Source organism: Epinephelus fuscoguttatus, linkage group LG19 (assembly GCF_011397635.1).
Source record: "Epinephelus fuscoguttatus linkage group LG19, E.fuscoguttatus.final_Chr_v1".
Taxonomy (NCBI): Eukaryota; Metazoa; Chordata; class Actinopteri; order Perciformes; family Serranidae; genus Epinephelus; species Epinephelus fuscoguttatus.
The window spans coordinates 4,485,288-4,507,001 of record NC_064770.1 but is presented as its reverse complement, the minus strand read 5'-3'; the positions used below and the strand labels follow the sequence as shown (position 1 = coordinate 4,507,001).

Genomic DNA, 21,714 nt, shown 5'->3' with positions numbered 1-21,714 from the left:
CACCATAACCATGGCCAATCCTAACCATCATCCTTTCGCCAAACTAAGCCTTAAACTTCACTTTAGTTGTTCTTTTACCTCAGACAAGTATTAGGGTGTTTCGCCTTCCCCAGAGGTGTCATTTGGTGGTGTTTGTGATGCATCTTTATCAGCTGAGCTGTCAATCAGTTGATGTCAGGGAGGCGTGATGGTCACGCCTCCCTGACATCAACTGATTGACAGCTCAGCTGATAAACAACCGCCACAAAGTGACACTTCTGATGAAGGCGGAAGTTTCAGCCTAAACATGTCAAGGTATGTAACACCCTAATACATGTCTGAGATAAAAGAACAACTAAAGTGATTATCAGAAACTGAAGACATAACGAACAACATTGAACAACTAAGCCTTAAACTGCTGCTGGGCCCCAAACTTTAAAGGGGCAGTTTACCCCTCTATTTTTCCACAGTATATGCCTGACCAGCTGAACCTGCAAGATAATGCTGGTAAACCAGTTTGGTTCTACTCCCCTCAGTACACATCATCTGCTACTGCTCAACAATGCAATGTGATTGGTGAAGGACACTGGTACATGACTGAAAAGGACTAGCTTAGTTAAAATCGGTGTATGTAATGTGTCTCTGCTTTGTTTTCATTGGAAGCCTGACTTATTTAGTTTCCCTTTTAATTTTGTAAATTATAACTACTGCACATGTAACTGCCTCTGTCCCCCTCTGTCTAGTGATTGAGGAGAAGGGAGTGAAGATGAAGCTGACAGTGATTGACACTCCAGGATTTGGAGACCAGATTAACAACGAGAACTGGTGAGTGGTTTAAGTGTGGATGCAAGAATGGACAGATGGACGGAGACAAAGAAGAAGATGGTGCTGTCTAAATCTGGCTACAACAGCATTTGCAAATAATTGAGTTCAGTTACTGTAATCCAAACCAGAAAGTTTGTCTTAAACCCCAACATTAGATGTCGGACCTAGTCATTGTTTTGCAAGTTACAAGTAACCTTACTCAAGTCTTTGCACTCAAGTCCTACACTTAAAGTTTTGAGTCCAGAAGAAGTCATAATGTGCTCTTCACCAAATATAATGACATTTTTCATATCAGAGTAATAATATATTTCATTTGAAATTTCAATTTTGATTGTAAGATTTGTGTTTATTTGTTAAAAGTTGTTTAGCTATTAAGCTAACATTAGCTTGCCAACTATGTAAATATTACTCTCGACTTAGTGTTCTTTGTGCCACTACAAATGTTGATCAAAGCTGGACGTTGTTGCGTCTTCTTCACCCACACATTTTGCATACTTGTTTATTGTTGAGCACCGGGAGGTTTTTGTATGCAAACAAAATTATTTTTGGAATAATTTTTTCAGCTGGTGCTTAGTAACATTATATTAGGTTTTTATGTTTTTTTCATGCAACTTGATAGCACGTGTTCTCACTCCCAATTCGTCACATATACAGTGTACCAGGAATGAGTCCCAAAACCCAGAGATGAGTTGGCATTTTACCACTCCCGGTCCCCTCGTTCCATAGTCAGTGTTTTTTTTTAATGTTTTTTTGGTTAGATGCCTGAAATATGGTCTGCAGTTAACGCAGTTAAGTAACCGTACGTAGTTTGTTGATAGCCACAACGTTTGCATTTAGGCTTCAATGAAAAAATGGTCTTTATTTGTGAAGATTTTCTTGCTGAACAAAATGTGCCAGTATCATTAATGTTAGTTTGCCACAGAGCTTATTTTCAGCAATAATTCAAAATCCAATGGAAAAATCCCACAGGTTTTTTTGAGGGAATCAGGACGATGCTAACTTCCATGCCAGCCTACAAAAACATGTCAACCCTGGGACACTCTATTGTCATTTGGTCAGTGAACTTTGACATCTATATATGACGCGCAAGGTATCCTGGGTGCATTTCATGTTGATTTTCAGGGACAGTGTGTCAAATTATGCGTATGCATACAGTCTTTTTTCAAAATACACTTAACGACGTTGGTAAAACTTTGCATTTACATTTATTTCCTTGTGCAACAAAAGCACATGGTCATGTTTAGAAAAAAACATCATGATTTGGTAGGGCTGAAACGATTCCTCGAGTAACTCGAATAATTCGATTACTAAAAAGGGGCTTCGTTAAATCCAGTGCAACTATACAGCGCACTGAGTTTCTCTTAAATGTTTACTTCTGTTAGACAACCCACTTACGTTACTTCTGCTGTAGAGTTATAAATTAATCGTCAATAATCTGTCTGACATGTTGTAATGAAGATTGGAACATCAATGCCATGATGGTTTGCAGGTAGGGCTACACGTGATGAGTTAGTGGCAAGGGCGCTATTAATAGCCACAGCCGTGCGTAATGGTCACGTGTAACGACAGCTGTTCTGTCGGAGAACCACGTTGGTGAGAGACAGTCTGTAAAACTGCACTTCTTCTCTGCTGTATTTTTAACTGACAGATCTAATGAGGGTGTTTCTGCATCAATTTGTGTCTCACTGTGTGACAGTAAACAAAGCTCGAGCATGTGCGCCCAGCTCCTCAATGACTGAGATATAATGCATGTGAGGCTTTATGAATCCATAAGCTCCATAAGTTTAATATCCGGGCGTAAAGGGACCTTCAGATAACTTAATCGAGCAGCCAGCAGGTCAGTGAGCGGGCTAACAGTAGTCCTGAGCAGAGTCTCCATAATTATGGCAACAATGACACTGAGTGACAGACCTGCCATTTTGTGACATTCTCCTCTCCAGTAATATTAAACTCTTTCCACAGAAATACGGGACAAACTGCATCCCGTACTGAATCAGTAAGGGACAGTACATTTTATTTTTCAATATGGGATGAGGGGCAACTCGGTCGTCTCATGCCTTGGTGTGGCGCTGGTGTCAGTCACATCACTTATTCCCAGTTTTACTATCCTTACTTTTATCCTGACCTCTGCAGAAAAAGAGTCTGCTACATTTCAGAGCTGCATTTTCTCTTTTATACATTACTATTGTCCTTAAATAAAGCTAAAGTAACTTCTTGAAAACACTAAAATAATCAGTAGCTGCAGCCCTATGATTTGGCTCTTCATTCATACGAGAAGCGAACACCAGGATTCAGGGTGAAAGTCAGCGGTAGTTTGACCTGTGCACCACCCTTTCTGGCCGCTCTATAGGGACTCTCCAGCTCCTTAAATTATATTGTTGTCCAGTGGTGCGTCAAATTCACGCCACCTGGTGGTGTATCACACCATTGTAAAAAGATGTTGATTTTCATCAGTGTCTGACACCAAAATCACTGACCAAGTGGCTGTATTAGATCGCTTCGGAGTGAGAACGATTTGGATTGGATGCTGGTTCAAACACAGTGGTTGCTGAGAATCAAAACATCAGCATTTGTTCATGAAATTAAGGAAAAAAAAGAATAGATTTGTGACACACTTTTTACATATCATACTTGTTTATCTTTGGGCTTTTGGGAAGGTATCAAGTATTTTCATGTCAAATCACAAATCACAAGTCACTGGTGTTAAAGTCCAAGTTGAGTTGCAAGTCTTTTTTGATTTTGTCAACTCAAGTCATGTGACTCGAGTCCACACCTCTGCCTCTTATAGTCATGTGCCAAGTAACCTCAGTAATGACAACACAACGCAGACACAACAGGGCCTGTCAGGTTTTTCTTGCTTAATTTCCTGCTTGTTTCTGAGGCTTTTTGCCTGTAGTCTGGTCTGCAGCAGTAGAGCACGTGGTCAGTTGGATTGAGGACTTTGCTACATGTCTCTTTGGTTGTCTTGTCTGTTTGTTATGGATTAAAGTCCTGCCCTGTCCTCAGCACAGTCTTATTCTCTTCACCTAATATGGTTGTAAGTACTGTGTCTAAGTACAGCCTCAGAGCTGAAAGGAAGCACTTAAACCTCAAAGTCAGCATTTCATATGAAATCCAGTGTGCTAGAGTGCTGAATGAAAACTGAGCCACACTATTACATTGGGTGACATCTTCCCTCATGACCATGGACAAACACACTCTGTAGATAGTATTGAGTTAGTCCCAAATAGTCTTTAGAGCACCAGTGTGTGTTAATCTACTGTTAAAAATGATGGAGCCTTTGTTAAAATGGCACTATATATTTTTGAGTTGTTTGTTAACATTTCTGTCTTCAGCAGAAACTAATGGGTTTGGGGCAACAGGGTTATTAATTTATATTATTAATGTAAGAACAAATTAATATACAGATTGCTAGTTTTGGTCATGGGATTGGTTATCACTGCCACTGACTGACTCCACTGCTCCTCTTTCCAGCTGGGAGCCCATAGAGAAGCACATCAATGAACAGTATGAGAAATACCTGAGAGAGGAGCTGCATATCAACCGCAAGAGGAGAATACCAGACAGCAGAGTCCACTGCTGCATCTACTTTCTCCCTGCCACTGGACACAGGTCAGTATTCAGTCACTCCTGGATTCAGCTTTGCACTAACACAGGGCTCACTGATTTATTTTGGTTTCTTTCCTAAAAGGCATGTTGGGCGTTATAGTCTCAGTCACATATTTCATTGACAAAACCATGTTGAATTAAACTAGCATCACCACAACACATTCAATAGACAAATTCTTAGTGAAAGGGAAGAGTGCTATTTAATGCCTCTCTTCATTATCTTTCATGCTGTCTCCTACACTGGCATTACATGTAGCAGGTCAGCTATGGCGTGATCTCAGAGCCTATGCACATAGCTGCCGTAGGTGCAGCTAAACCCTGAACACAGAACGATGAATCCACAGTCTTACACTGTGATGTTTAGCAGGTATAATGTTTACAATTTGTTCACCATCTTAGCATGAGCATTAAACACAAAGTACAGTTGAAGGTGGCTGAACCAAAATTCATGGCAATCCATCCAATATTTGTTGAGTCATTCAACACAAACCGTCATACTGGTGCAAAAGTAAAAAGCATGGGGTCACTGGAGTTTATTGTCTGGAGACCATGGTTGCCTGTACCAAATTTCATGTTGCGATATTTCAGTCTGGAACAAAGTAGTGGAACATCACAGAGTCTTGCCGCAGCATGGCTAAAAATACAGAGTTTGTTTTTCTTGGGTTTCAGCTTGGCTGGGATGTTATTTCATGCACTTTTAACATTTTAACAGTGTTACATTCTTGCTCCATAGACCTCCATTGTCCATCTGTATGTGTCTCTAGGTTACGCCCCATCGATGTTGAGTTCATGAAGAGGTTGGGAAAGATAGTGAGCATCGTACCTGTCATCGCCAAAGCTGACACGCTCACCATTGAGGAAAGACAGGAGTTTAAAGAGAGGGTAAGGGAACACTCACACACACACACACACACACACACACACACACACACACACACACACAAAACTAAAGCTTGTTTTCTATAGATCACCTTAGTGTCCTGCAGATGATGTTCCGATTGGATTGCAAAATCTGTTTTCTTGCTTAAGTTAAGGTTCATTACAGCGCCTGTCGTCATGGCCATGCTCAATCTCATGTCTCCTGCCTTAACATATGACCTTCAGTGTTAACCAGTTAACCTGACTCGTTTGACCTGTGTTTGACCCTTCAACAGATAAGGCAAGACTTAGCAGCCAATGGGATACATGTTTACCCACAGAGAGAGTATGATGAGGATCCAGAGGAACGCATCCTCAATGACAGGATCAGGGTAATGTCTCCACTCCTGACTTTGTCTTTTATTACTCTTCATTCTACTAGATATACAGTAGATTTTCTTAGATTTCAACCACGCCCATGTAGCTTTATTGTCAGTGTGAGGTGATGAGAAAGTATTTTTTAATGTGTTATTGGGTTTGGTGTAGATGTTGCACTAGACTTTTTCCTCGCTGGTCATTTTGACCAACAGGGTCATAAAAATCTGGTCATAATCTATTTTTACTGGTCATTTTAATTTTCGTTTTTAAATGATAATAAAGATATTCAAAGACATTTAGTTTTCATTCGTTCGTTTTTAATAAATCCAACAAGCAAGTTATAAAGTGTGCATTAATAAGGACATGAACGAAAAGATGAACAGACATCCACACACCGCAGTGCTTCAGTTAGGTGTCTGGTCTATTTTTCACGCGAGCCACGAGCGCTTCTGTCAAGCTGGATAGAGCGGATCGTACCAAACAGGAAGTTTTGTGTCACCGAGCCTACAGACATAACTACATAAATAAAATGGTCAGAACAATATGCCCTATTCATTCAGTGTTAATCCAACACGCTCAATACATGGACATGCAATGACAAATTGTCATTAACTTATTACGTTATAAAAAACGATTAAAATATGGACTTACCCATGTTGAAAATGACCTGTTGAAGTGAAAAAACGAGTACTGACGGGAACAGACGAGTGGAGTCGATGTTTAACCGGCGCGGAGAGCGCAGGAGAAATGCGCTGCCTGTGTGGACAGTAAAGCGCCTGCGAGTATACTCGCAGGACTTCTGCGGCACTAACGCATCTGGTGTGTCCAGGCAAGTTATGTTAACAACCCTACATGAAGCAGATGAATGACTTTTTCTCTGCAGTGTGAAAACGGCAGCCACTTAAACCACTGACTGTGCACTCCGCCACCAAGTGGGCAGGGGTGGTAATTGCAACCGGTCAAATGACCAACGGCCTTCAGATTTTCCGGTCATTGTTGTAAAAAAACGGTCAATGACCGAGAATATCCGGTTAACGCGAACCCTGGTTTGGTGTGTATATTATAGTTAACTCGTGTTGTCTTTTAGAGGGACAGTAGGTGCTTCTAAAAGTCAGGGATGCTTTCTTGGTAGGACAGGTACCTCCAAATCGGGCTCTACAGAGGCAAGGAAAGACCCCTTCCTAGCATTCAGAGAACCCGTAATGTAACAGTCAAGGAAGTATGCAGGTTCTAACATTGATTGTGCACTACAATTTAAAAACAGTGGACAGAACAGATGCAGTATTTCCAACTAGGTGGCATGGGTGGTATCTGTTTTTTCATACCTTCATACCTTCCTGACACTTTACTTGGGTGTACATATATGACAGTATTTGTGTTTAAAAAACAAACATGAAAGCTGAGCTGCTATATGTCATGGTCTAGCCTAAAGTGTTTTTAATATGCAATAAGCCTACTTATATAAATCTTACTGGGTTTAAATACTTAAGGCCTATAGAATAATGAATAGATAGAAAATAAGCACCTTTCTCTCTGGAGGACCTGATGACACACGTTGCCACAACAGATACCGACACATCGGTGTGCATCACGTGGCGTATAAACTGCTGTTGTAGTTGGAAGAAGTCATCTAAAGATAAAGTACCATGTGACAATACTCTCAAACGGGGGCCGAGTAATTTTCCCTTTTTATTTGTCCTGTAATGGTATCCCCACCAATCGCAATCGCCATCTTTCTCAACTCAGCTGTCTGTTCCACCAGTAGAGACTGACCTCTGGTGATGCATGCTGTGTACTACATCACCCTAATACAGCATCTCTGTATCAGTTTAATAGAAAGAGGAGCGTCTGTGTTTTTGATGGTATTGAAAAGACACCTTTGGAATTTTTAAACACCCTGATTTACCATAATACATTGATAACACCTGGCCTATTGCTAACTGCACGAAATGGGTGAAACTGAGCATCAACATTAGTTTGCTCACAGGTGGAGACTGTACCGTTGGTGCCTTTGTCAATAACATAGTCAGGCAGGCAAAAAATTAAGACTATTATTCAAGATACTTGAATTCAGTTGCATGGTGCACTATTGGCGATGCAGTCACCTCGCTCTCCTTCTGCGCCATTTTTAAAGGACAAGCACAGCCAAGACCCAGCAATGCATCAATGCTCTCGCCTTATGAAAGCTAGAACATACTTTTATATTAAGCCTAGGCCTTGACCTAATATGAAAGAAGATTTAGCATTTTCTTTGTACATTTCTCCCCTCATATTTGTTCAGAAACAGATTTTGACTGCAGAGGTGAAATAACAGTACGTTTACGAGCATATTTTCCTCGTTTCCAAATCGGTGGACGGGACCAATGCATCATGCGCATAGGACTGTGGGTGCTTTAAGACCACCGAGCATACAAACAGACGTTGAAAATTCTCTGAACAAAGAACAGTCCTTGGTAGAATTGGAAGGATACCAGGCATCTAAACAGTCCTTCGGTGGGATATGAAGATGTAGCATCTTTGAAATGCAGCTGTTTGAGGATCCTTCCTTGACTTCAAGAACCACTGCCTGTGTCAAAATACAGTCTTGAAACCTTAACTATTTTAGTTTATACTGTCCTCACATTGTAACCCCAACCTAAGCCTGCTGAGTCTGTAAGTGCACTGTCCTGGAAGGGCAGTCAGAAGCCAAAGGGGTACACAAACAATGCACACAATAAGTAGAATGATGGTATCATGGTCAATGTACAGGTGGCTCATAATTCCTGGAAACTATTTTTGTTTGCACAGACATTCATTTAATTAAATGATTACCAGAAGTTTGGAAAAACCTAATGACTAACTGAAATAAAGAAGTAATACTTCAAGAGGACTTCACTGTCATAGTCATAAACCTATGCTCTCATATGGTTTGACTTGCATTATATGCATGTTATAATATGCAACCCTTATGTAAGATAATTTTTTTTACTGTGTAGGGATCAGCATCTGCAATCATTTATTCAAAGTGTGCCGATACTGCAGATGTCATATGTTATAATGAATAAATCATTCTTGAGATGAGCCTGAAGTGACTGAAAGGTGCTTATATTGTGTGTGCAGGAAAACATTCCCTTTGCTGTGGTTGGAACAGACAAGGAGCACCAGGTGAATGGAAACAAGGTGCTGGGACGGAAAACAAAGTGGGGAATCATTGAAGGTAAAGCATCAGTTTAACATCAGTGCGACCCCATTACATGTGGTATTAAGATTTACTTCTTGCAGTTACCACTGTAAACAGGTTGTTATCAAACTTTGACAAAGCAGATGTAAAGGTGCAGTATAGGCTTCTATGTCTACAGCAGCTGCCCGTAACTACAACAACATGTGATGGTGATATTTCTACACTCCCTGGGTACATGTGTGCGAACTGTTTCTATGCCAACATTAAGTATTAAAATTTTACAATGCTGTCTTCATGCATCCACACATTGGCCCTCATTTATAAACAAACATATGACACAAAACTGGGTGTATGGTCATTATTAAAACAATATCAATATTATTGAAATTGTTACCCAGTTCACAGGTATATCATATCACTGTTATGCTGACGACATTCAACTGTATGTCTCATTTAAGCCTGTTAGCATTGACAAATTTGCTGTCCTCCACCACTGTTTGATAGCCATCAAGGATTGGATATCAAACAACTACTTACAGTTAAACACAGATAAGATGGAGGTTCTGATAATTGCTTCAGATAGTATAGCTTCAAAGGCTGTCCACAGTATTAGGTCCTTTTTTCAGCTACTTGGTCAAATTTTAGGAATCTTGGTGGTTATTTTTAATCAGGCCATGCATTTTGATCACCACATTAAATCATTGACCCATACTTGTTTTCTACAACTAAGGGTACTTTCCCACCTTAACTTTTTGGTTAAGTTAAAACAAAACTCAGGTCCCTTTGCACGATTAGTACAGTTTGTTTGGGCTGGTGTGGAGGCTGTCAAGTCAAACCCTGGTGCCCACGAAAAGGTTAGTCTTAGTCCGCTTCAAAATGTACTCTGATGCGGTTTGTTTGTGGTATGAAAGATAACAGACCAACCACAGGATTTTATGATAGCCGATATGTGATTTTAGCATGAATTAAATAGCTTAACCAATAATCAGTTAATCTGCTGATAGTGAAATTTGTCTGCAGTCTCGTAATTGATCCTGATAAAAGCCATGTATATCCCACAACTATTTATGCTAATGCATACACGTAACCATATGCACGTTAGTGTTGGTATTTTCCCTGATTTAAAAGCTGTTAAAATTTTGTACTTTGTTCATTACGTCCGTTAAAAAATGTGTGACAGTGATCCCACAGTATTAAGCCTGGAATCATAACTGTACAAGACACTTTCTTTTCATCCTGTCTCTGTGTTAGTCATTATTCATAACATGTCATTGATTTGCAGTCTAATAATTGCCTCCTAATAATGTTTACAATCAGTTATTTCTGTATGAGCTCTTTGTAAAACCAAAGAACATAAATAGAAACACTTTAGAAGCATTAAAGTGCTGCTGCATAAACTTCTGTCAGTCACCAGAATTTGATTTCCCCACGTGGCTCCTGATGATGCAGGATGACAAATGCCAAAACTGTCCAATCAACGAGTTACCTGGCAATCTGTAGAACCTCACGTTAACTCCTCTTGGTTTGTTTGCAAAAAGTCAGTATGAACAGGAACCAAACCAAAACTAAAATGCAACAATGGATATTTTTTCCTCTGGTGCAACCAAATGAAAAGAATTACAGGTGTGAAAGCACCCTAAGAAATATTGCAAAGCTCAGGACGGTTGTGTCTCAGCCTGAGCTGAAGATGATTATTTATGCTTTTGTGTCCTTCTAACTAGACTGCTGTTGTTGTGTTGTATGTTTCATTGTTTCATTGTATTTTCTGAAGTCCTTTGGGAATTTTATTTCTGTTTAAGGTCAATATCAAATAAATTGTTTTATTATTATTATTATTATTATTATTATTATAGAAAGGCTATATTATTACTATCTGTAGGCGATAGGCAGCAGTGATTTCTTTTCATACTGCATTTTTTCAGCTTCCTTTGATGACACTTTTCAGGCTGCTCAATAGAACCAACAGGTTGAATTGGACCTGCAACGTCAGCATTTCCATTTCTAGCATAGAGAGGTTTCTCCTCTTGGCCTAGACCCACAATATGTTGGTTCGGAATATGTTAATAACAAGTGTTTTCTGTTGCTACATTTACCAACACCTAATGATTCCCACACTATGATTAGCGAGATAAGAATATTTCATGAATCATACATGAACCCTGATGTAAGATGATTTCTATGCTCCGATCTGCCCTGTTTTGTAAGATAAGTTGATTAATGAGGGCCAGTGTTTCCAAGTGGTTTATGTTGAGACCTCTTTCCACAGAGAAACACCTGAACGACATAAAAAATGGCTAAATTTCTCATTCTTTGCCCTATTTTCAGTTGGTTGGTTGGGATTGAGAGACAGCAGGCTCACCAAATTGTTATTTCATGACGCAACGTTGTCCATGCATACAACATAAATGAGTGACACAGCTTCCATGTATCATAGGCTATGTCTGTTTAAAATATATTATCCCAGTAAAAAGTTAAGTGACAAAAAAAATATCTTAACATTGCTGACACACATCCCCACCTGTGAGGTCACACTGCTGGTTGGTTACTTTTTATTGTGGTTTAATACAGCAATTCACCATATAGTTGTTCTCAACCTGATATAAAAGTTTTCTTGATACATATGTATATGTAAAACTGATTAGTCCAACACAAGATCAAGTCTACTTCTGTGTGAATGACTGCTTTTGAAAGTCTAATGTAAAACAAATATTTTCTTTTTCCACAGTTGAAAATGTGGCGCACTGTGAGTTTGCCAATCTGAGAGATCTACTCATCAGGTAAGTTTGACTGTGCTGCTTATTGTTACTGTATGAGGTATGTGCATATGACCATGGACATCTGTGGGAGGGGCTTAGGACACTGAGAGGAGAGGGAAGAGCTGCAGGAGGGAGGTGTATTTTCAATGCCATTTTTTGTTTGTTTTTCCCCTTCCAGATTTCTGTCTACCTCAGCTTTAATGGTGTTTAGGTGACAAAGACATGCATAAGATAGAGTCATAGAGAGGTCAGGGAGGCAGTGGGATGCTGCAGTCAGGAGGACGTTCTGACAGCAAGCTTTTCACCCTGTTTTTGTCACTGCAGTAGAAACAGTCTTGTTAAAACATTCGGAGGCCTTAAAGGCGTAGAGTGTGTTACAAGTCTAACAAAAACAAAATCTGAGGTCAAAGGTCCACATACTAACTTTTTATGGTATACTTTGATTTTCATCAGTGAATGGAGAAGTATGTATGTATGTATGTATACTTCTATCTCTGTTCATGGTTGGTGCTGTCTTTAAAATTGATAATTGTTCTCTCCCTGTTAATGGCAAATACACATTGTACCCACTTCTGATTGTCCCATGATGTAAACAGCTCTGCAGTGTGTTATCAGAGTTCTCCAATTGACTAAATGATTTTTAGTTACAGTGTTTACAAAAATTACAATTTAAGAGCACATTTCCCGCAATGTAAACAAACTGGCAGGTGATCCATGATGAGCTGTGTGGTTATCAAAAGTAATGCAAAGCATCCTCTGAACCACACGGCTCATCATGGATTATCTCTTGCATAACATCAAATTTATTATTCTCTACTCACTGCAATGAGACAGAGATAATCCACTAATACAAAACACCTTTTACAATGCATGTCTGATCTTTGTATTACTGTGGAATGTAGATTACAGCGCAGCAGTGTGGCTGTCACTGTGACTTCTGTTTGCTTGGATTGTCTGTCTGTTAAGTTCTTAGTTCTCTGTACATTTATTACAAAAAAATTATTGTACATGGGTCATTCTTTGTTGTCTGCACGAGTCACTGCTGGTGGCAAATGAGTTTCCACATTGGGAATTAATTAAGCTTTGAATCTAATCCAATCATTTGGTGGCAGAAAAGAGACTCCAAACCTTGGTTTTGGAGATTCTGGAGGGGCAAAGTAGATGACATCCTGGTCGTCAGACAGTGGATTAGTAGACTTAGTGGATGGTCAAATAGCTTTCGAAACCTATTCCTACCACAGCTTTCAGATGTGGGATTTGAGGGGCTGTGTCCGACCATTTCTGTAACTTTCCCTAACTAACAATGCAGCATTAGCACCCACTTCCCACCCTGATTAGTCAGTTCTGTGAACAACCTGTACAACACTATTATTGTCTTGCAGAGAATGTCTGAAAATGTGACATTAGCCCCACTTGTAAACAAACCATGTCTGCCACCTCTCTATGACAGCACTTCCAATAGGGTCAACAACACATCATTCAAACCACTTTTATTCTAGGCTCATGACCACCACATTCATTAGGGTGTCTTATTGAGTTCATTGTTGGAGTATGTTCCTCGTGTAACCCTGAGAAAGAGCGGTGTCAGCATTCCTGACAGGATATTAAGCATCCTTCCTGTAGCTGTAGAGCTCCATCAGGGTTGTGCCCTGATACCCACTTTGTTCATGATTTTTGTGGACAGAATCTCCAGGCTGCTGGCCTCATGTGGCAAACAGCAGAGCTTGTCTCTAGTGTTCCTTAAAATTAACTGAACCCCAGTTCTGTATTTCAAAAAATTAAAAAAAAAAAAATACCTGTAGAATGTAGTCCAACAATAGCTTTGTTGGTAAAAAATCTTTTTTACACAGAGATCCCAGAAGCAAAAGAGGTATGACGTGGAACACAACAGTGGCAGCGTTTAGTGTGACATACAACATATGCATCAGGCAGCACTTTTAAAAAAATTACAATGTGTTAACTTGGCAATATCTGTCATTTACCGTCCTTGTAATATGGCGGCTGATCTTGTCCTCTGCTCGGAGGGTAAAGAGCTCCTGGACCTCATTGTTTTTCTCTTGGCAGTGGTGGGTCGCAAACAAGCACGTTGTCAAAACATCACACTCATCCCACCCATGGTCCCGTCCTTTTATACAGAACAGAGAGGCAGAATAACCGCTGAACATTCCTGCCTTGAACAGGCAGTGCCAAAGGGGCTTGTGTCTACACAGGATACATTCAGGCAAGGTGTTGAGTTTAGGCCACTCAACACACAATCACTGTGGTTACGTGCTTAAAATGGATGAAAATAGACTTGAAGCATAAACATGGGTCTTGTTAATCCATTAGTGTGAGTGAAATTAATGAGGGTGCATGTGAAATTAAATGATATTTAGAAAATCCGTGTTGAATTATGAATATACAATTTTGATAATATCCCTAATTGCAAGGATTGTACAAAACTGTAAGCTCTTGCAAACAATGCAGGGCTCTGTCGTTTCTTACGATTGCTAGATAAATCAATTCTGGAGGACTGACATATTAAAATGTCAATTATTTCACCTCCTCAAGAAGGACATAGAGAGTAGCAAACTGAATATTAAGTTGTCAATCTCTCTCTGTGTTTTTGGCAAAGGTCTCACTTGCAGGACCTGAAAGACGTGACACACAACATCCACTATGAGACCTACCGCGTACAACGGCTCAACGAGAGCAACATGAACTTCAGTGAACTGGGACTGTCCCCCTGGCCACTGGAGAACGGAACTGCTGACAAATGCGAATCAGAGAGCCACCTCTGATGTCTCCATCCCTCTTCCTGCACCTGCCAGAGGATGGCTGATGCTCCTCATCCAATCAGAACGAGAGATGTGAAAAAGAAAGCTTTTTTTTTTTTTTAAATTTCCCTTTTTCCCCCCAACATAACAAAATGAGATGGAAAAATATTTTTTTATTGTTTTTCCTATGTTTTTCTTCAGTATGGGACAAACAAGCAGTTTTTAAATGAGATATTCTGTTTGAGTTTTTACACGAGACATAAGTAATGCATCAAATATGGATATATGTGAAACAAATGTGGGCTCATATATATTTTCTGTAAGGATGGTGACATATACAGGGCAGGAGAGAGCAGTTAGCACAGTGAGAGGAAACATAAACTAAATCTCCCAATGGTGTCTAGGAATCTTGGGCATCCGCTATATAAATTATACACTTTGGCCAAAAGTATGTGGACAATTGAAGCTTTTTCACCCAGCGTCAGAGTTTGACCTTACTAATGCTGTTGTGTCTGAAAGGGAGAGAATACCTGCAGCAGGTTTAACATCTGGTTTAAAGACTTAACCAGGAGAGTCAAGGCTGTAAGAGAAGCACATTACGTAATGCTCATGGTGTCAGCATCATGCGTTCAACTTTGGCGTGTGGGTGGAATGTTCAGGTGTCCTCATACTTTTTACAGGTGTCCACAAAAAAACTAGTCATTATGTCATCGGTTTCGTATATAATACGCCAGTGGAAGTATTTGCCTCATAGTCTTGCTCAGTACTCCACCCAGTGGATAAAATGAGCAGTAAGGGTTTATTTTGAGATGCTTGTTTAAAAAGAAAAACTAACAGGCTTGATAACACAAGGTGTGCTCAGTATAAATTCTAATTGGTGGAGGTGGGGTCACTGACTTTCCAAGATTATGATCAAGTCTCATTTTAACATTTCACTGAGCCATCAGGTTCAGGATAGGTTATAGATATAGTTGATGTGTCTGTTATAACCTTTACTTTTTATAATTAGTGGTGTTTTTCAGTTTTTTTGTGGATTTTATCCTGTTACCTTCTCAGAACTGCAGCTCTGCAGTCCTACAGTCAGAGGAATTTCATTGAATGGGCACCTGACTTCATCAGATCTGCCCTCTTTTTTGCAATCATTAATTGTTTAAAATAATGGGCATTAATAGAAATAGTGTTTATACTTCCATTTCATCGCAGCAGTGTGGCAAGATTGAATTCAGGGATAGACTGATGATTTTGCTGCACCTATTGAATAATGATCCTTATGCAAGATTAACAGATTTATTTTATGTGGTTTTCTTGCTAAAACAATTAATGCATGCAATATGCTTTTAGCCAGTAAAAACCATAACTGTATTTTTGTGCAAAAGACGTTCATAATGCAGTCCCAAAATAGTGAATTACATCCTGACAGCACCACGTGACAGTATGACAGTATCAAAACAGCACAGTTAAAAAGAAATCAAGACAGCTACCCTGTCATTAGTGTTGTAACTCATGTATGAATCCCAGCCCAGTCACCATGACGACAATGTTGGCATTGTATGTTTCTGCAAACCATGGATACATTACATTTGCATATGTCTTTTATCAATATCCTTAAAGTGACATTGGACAGGACCAGCTTTTGTGATCATGAGGTGGAGGGCATGGTGGATGGCATGATGCCAAGGCAGTACACCTGCGAAGCTGCAGACCACTGTTTGAGACAATAACAAAATTGGTTGTGATTTAGTGAGTCATTGCTGCTTTTCCAACTTTAGGCACCAAACATTGGTGTTTTGTTGCAGGGGCAGGGACTTGGTTTTAAGCTAATGCTAAGTTAGCCTAGCTCATAGCAGGTAACTCTAACAAGCCTTTACAGATGTTGACAGAGGGATGTAATCAGTGCCATTATCCCTGTTTGCGTTTTTTCTCTCTCTGTGAAGGCCAGCTTGTCACTGATCAGAAAGGTGGAAATACTATTTGTATAATAATATTTGACATCCCACCTAACCCACTCCTCTGTTGGCTTCTTTAAATATGCTGAAAAGGGAGAGTCGTGGTATTTTTAAAGAGTAACTAACTTTTCAACCTATTTTCCCATGTTTTTGTGTCTAAGTGACCTGTGGGAACAACATTTTTTTAAATGAGAGAGGCCGCCGAAACCAGCAGCTGCGGAACAGGCTGCAGTGTAACCACGCAGATGTAAGTTGTCAATTTATGTCTTCTAAGTTCTTTTTTGCCACTGACAGGCTCACATTGTTATTATGTGTATCTTACAACATTATGAAAAGGTCACTGCAGAGAAATGACACGTTTCACCACCTTTCATTTGTTCTGTTATGTTTTGTGTCCTGGTCTCCCTGATTTAGACAGAAGAGTGCTGATAATGGTGTTTTGGAATACAGAAAACACATCTTGCTCTTTTCTAAAAGACTTTTAATGTTGTGGCTGAATATATGGCTGATTTTGACAGTGTGAAAAAACCTGTGAGAAAGAGAATTGTCCTTAAACCAGACTTGGGCATGAAACAAAATGGAACAAGCAAAAATACGGAAAACATTTTGTTGGATCCTTTCTGTTATGTTGAAGGACACTCAGAACAACAATGTAAGCATGTCAGTGTCAAAAACAAGCACTATTAATTGATGTACATGGGGCGCACCTGCCTCCAAATGGTTACATGGTAGCCTATTTCCACTGCCGGCTACAGCGCTCTCACTCAAAACTGGACCAAATTAAAGCGAGACAAGGCTGTTCTAAAACAAATTTCATATGTTTTCCCACGAAAAGCAATGCACCCAAATTCATACATATCCCACATATTTTGAAAGGCTGCAATCACATAACTAATGCACTGAAAATAGTAAACAAGGAAGCAGTCCAAAGTCCTTGTAAGGAGGTAGGTTGGGGTGGCGGATTGGTCCCAAAAAAAATTGACTTTAGCCTGGGACTTTCCCCTGAAGTCATGTGTTCGGATCTGTGTGAACTTTGAGTAAACTTTGAATTATGTTAAGGTATGTCCTCACCGTGTTTCTTTTCCTAAACCTAACAACAGTAACTTGCCTAAACCTAACCTCCGTAACATCACGTTAATTGCATAACTGTGTGTTAAGGATGTAATGTCATTCGTGGGGTGCAAATTCGTTGGATATCATACCAACCATTCTATAAGAATCTGTTGCTTAGACACATGAACATGGGAAAATAGGGGTCAGGTTGAAATGAATACTGAAGTTCCCCTTTAAAGTTTTTCACTGCCCTCTCTGGTTGAGAATTAGAAGTGTGTTTCTAGCTTTGGGTGTGGTCAAATGTGTTCTCTGTTGCACATGTAACCCCACCTGTACTAACACACCCTGGAGTTCACTTAGACATCACTGCTGCATAGTGAGAAGATAAACCACAGGAAGTCAGCAGAAACAACAGTTTCCACTGTAAGTTGTTCCTAATAACAGTTGACAAAAAAATATGTGCCTTAGCACCATCATCTGATAAGGTGTCTGAATTGGGTGGTTTGACGCTTTCATCAAAAATGACCAATACTCCACTTGGCCTTGGCGGGGTTAAGCTCCTTTCTGTCTCGTCATTGACTCATGCAGTGCTTTAGTGGCGCTGATCACACAGTCATACGCTGGGTTTTGTTATTAATATATCTTTCTGCATCACAGCTGGGTGTGTCCAGGGGTGGTACATTGTACTTTTGACCACACCCAACTGTGTGTGTAGCAGTGCGCTGTAAAGTGTTGTCATGTACACGGTTAAGACACAGGTGCAGCAACTGCTGGATGGCAGCACAAGTAGGATTTTCAGCCTGGGTGTACTCTTAAAAAAAGTAACAGAGGGTAATAAATGGAGGAAAGGATCATAAGTATAATCCATATTGATCCATATTTGTGTAAGCATGTCCTGTTACATCTTCATAGTCGCTTCATTATCCAGCACTGGCAGCTTACACCTCCATAATGTTCAGTCAGCTCCAGTATACGCTGTAATAATTGGACTGTGCTGTATTGTATGTAATGTTTTCTCCCAGCCATCATTAGTTTATAGAGAATTACTTAATAACTCATTTTCTGTTGTGTTTTAGTAACAACTTGCATGCTATTAATTTAACAGTTTATCTTCTTCAGTCCCTGCATTTATGATTCAGATTCTCAAAAGTCCATTGGACCGCACATTTCTGTAATCCAAGGAAAGCTGTGTAAGCATGTTTTCTCTCTTTTACATGGCTGCTCAGTGCGCTACTGTGGCCACTGAGCAGCTGGAGCAGAACTGTATGTATATGGTTACAAAGTTTGACTCTCTGTGCCTTGGTTTTGCCATCATGGGTGATAAAAGTAACATTTTCCTCACTTCATCATTGACATTTTAGATCTAGTGATGCAGCTTTTAACAGCATGTAATTCTGACTCATACAGGTTTTAGACAAGTCCAGATTAACTCAGTTGTCAAGATATCAAACTCATTATAGTTGTACCCAACTTTCCAGCTTCAGACTGGTACCGGATGATGGAGCACTTTCTGCCAAGCCATGAGAAAACAATATAATTTGACAAAATGACATAATTTTATAGGGTATTATAAACATGGCAACATCATTGCATCTTTTCTTATCTCCACATTATTTGCAAGTAGATTCGCAATGCCCAGGAGGAATAAAGGCTATGTCATCTCACAGAAACATGTGAAATGACCCCGACCTCTTCTCAACACGGTATGTGGTGGTACATAATATATTAAATTGCATGGTTACGTGACACTGATGGATGCACCCAGACCACTCGGTTAGGAATCAGTGCATCCACCACAACAAAGAATCCTAATTAACTTCCCATTGACACTGTTTCTGTGGTGCCAACGCATAGTTCTGACACATTACGGGCCATCACCATGTACTGTATGTAATGTGGTGTTCAGTGGTGGTGGTCATTTCACATATAACTGTGAGACCAGGCTGAGTGAAAGAGGAAGTGTGTGACAGTGAGTGCAGCCAGTGCTTGGCTCAATAATCCATAATAATAGATGAAATGAAGCAAATACAGCTTAAGGTCACAGGTCGGGTTTGGGTCTTAAATTTGGCAGAAAGTCAGGTTCAGTCAAGTCAGGACTTTAAGGTGCAGGTAGTTAGTATGATGCAGACTTCTGGTGGTGTGTCCCTGTTGATATTACAACTAGCAAGATATGACTAAAAATAAAACCATGAAGAGAACTTGAGAGTTTTTGTGGGGGAGAAAAAGGCACATTATAAAAGTATGTGTCCTATAATGTTCTAACCTTAACTGCAGATATGATACCCTCTCCAACCCCATCCCCACCTTTTGTAACAACTTCGTCAATATAAAGCAGTGTACGGCGCAAAAACGGTTGCACATTTTTAACTGAAATCATTTTGTTTGGACTAAATGCAGATGTGAGAGTTGCTGAGACACACAGATGTTACTGACAACATTAACAACAGCTCTCTTCTCATCAAGTGTCCCAGTAAGCCAGTTTGGTAGTGAGCTAGCATGTAGCTAAAATGCCAGGACCCTAACTGAAGCAGCTAAATGGAATTCAGTCATTATTCATTTTATGATTTAAACCTTTATTTTCTCTACTGTGACATGTCAAAATGTCCTCTGTAAAAAAGCTCCATCAGCATCTGGTTTAGCAGGATTTTATCACATAATGGCTTGTTAAATGTTAAAACGACTGTTTATGTTAACATGGCAAAGCATGCTCAGCTGGCCTTGCATAGATGAATGAAGAAGAGAGAAGCTGAATGGACCCTTCTCTGTAACTTTTACAACACGTAATGTGTACATATGCTAATATGTTAGCATATACAGTGTAGAGTAATAGTGGAAACATGATAACATTTGAGCACAATGAGGCTTAGCGTTGGTCTCACTGGATCCAGTTGCTACGTTTTTGCTGTGCAACTAAAGAACACAAGATAAATCTTCAAAATGATGGCGCAACTAAGTGGTAACCAAAATGTCAGTTTCCCTCTGATGCCACCTGTGACACCAAACCCTCCACAGTCACAATTCAGTTTGATTCCCATCACATTCAGCCTGTCAGACAGTATTACTGTCCTCATATCTCTCAGCTCTCAACTATCCTGAACCTCTGTGTCAACCTCCCACCCTTGTATTTTACACTCAGCATGTACTAACAGTCCCTGTATGATTATTGTTTTTGTTTTTTATAGTATTAATGATACACTTGTTAACACTGTTGATTTACAATTAAATACTTGTCACTTTCTCAGTCCAGTGTGGAGTCATTATAATAAACCTACTGATTTATGCCACTCTGTTGCCTTTCCCACTGCACCACCTCTGAGGCTGTAGTACCAACTACAAATTAGGCTACTGTTGTGGGGCCCCAGACCACCAGGGGCCTCAAAAGAATCCTGGTTCACTGTGTGCCATCTAGATTGTCACAATAGTTGCACTTTAAACCTCAAGTGTTGCCAGAGGATTGACATCTTTTTCCAGTGGCAATTGTTTGGGTATTTTCACCTCTAAATGCAACAATATCACTAAAGATGCTCTAGCATTACAGTATGAAGTAATCCTGTGACTTGTAAAGGGGCACTGTTGCAAAATAAAGTTTTAAGACCTTTATTATAAGAAGCCATATTAGGGGCTTTACACATGCCCTGTTTTTTGCGCCCTCAAATTAATCATTTTAAATGTAGAAGCATGGCAGGCACACTCAAATGCCAGAGCAATACCTCCGCTGCCACAAACATAATAAAATAAACTGATAAACTGAGTTCAACTTATAGAATGGAGCAATGTGCAGTGCATGTCATGTGACAAGGACCAACCAATCACAGCTGACAAACATCTCCCTTCATTTGTAAATATCAGTCTGTGACAAATATGGACTAGAAGTTTATCATATTTTAGTGCAGGACTGCCAGAGCTTTTCAGCTCTCCCATAGATCATATTCCTACACACAAACAGCGCTTGGAGAAAGATCAGCTCTGAACTCAAGATGTCAGGTAAGTAGGCTATGATTCGGTGCTTGTTAAGGTTGCTTAGCAACCTGTCGCCATGCTCTTGAAAGCTGGCACAGAAAAGGCACAAGAGTAGTAGCAAGTGCTTGACCTGGCATTTTCCACTGAAAAGATTGTGACTGATTCAAACTTACCACAAACTAACTAGGGCCAGATGTATAAGCAGTGCATTTTCATGTCGTCCAGGGGTATAATGATGCTGCCATGATACGTAATGCAATCTAAGAGGCTACAGTGTGCATGCGCTAAAGGGTGCCCTGTGCATCGTTAGTCTATTTCAAAATAATTGCACTATGTCAGTACAACACTGCAAATGTATGTTTTTTTCCCCCTTCAACAACAAACACACATGGTTGGGTTTAGGCATCAAAAACACTCGTTCAACTTTAGGCATC

General features: G+C 39.9%; 2 protein-coding genes across 4 annotated transcripts in view; one reads left to right on the top strand and one right to left on the bottom strand.

The window, feature by feature from the left end:
- Nucleotides 1-14,618, top strand: part of septin12 (septin 12) — a 111,591-nt gene extending 96,973 nt beyond the window's left edge. For all 3 annotated transcript variants that reach the window (XM_049560187.1, XM_049560189.1, XM_049560190.1), the window contains 7 exons: nt 723-804; nt 4,279-4,416; nt 5,178-5,295; nt 5,568-5,663; nt 8,749-8,845; nt 11,535-11,586; nt 14,180-14,618. In XM_049560187.1, the coding sequence (XP_049416144.1) occupies nt 723-804; nt 4,279-4,416; nt 5,178-5,295; nt 5,568-5,663; nt 8,749-8,845; nt 11,535-11,586; nt 14,180-14,345 (749 nt within the window). In that variant the 3' untranslated portion in view covers nt 14,346-14,618. The remainder of the gene's footprint in view (nt 1-722; nt 805-4,278; nt 4,417-5,177; nt 5,296-5,567; nt 5,664-8,748; nt 8,846-11,534; nt 11,587-14,179) is intronic.
- LOC125878864 (uncharacterized) overlaps nt 1-21,714 on the bottom strand; it is a 489,748-nt gene that overhangs the window by 393,935 nt on the left and 74,099 nt on the right. The window lies entirely within an intron of this gene.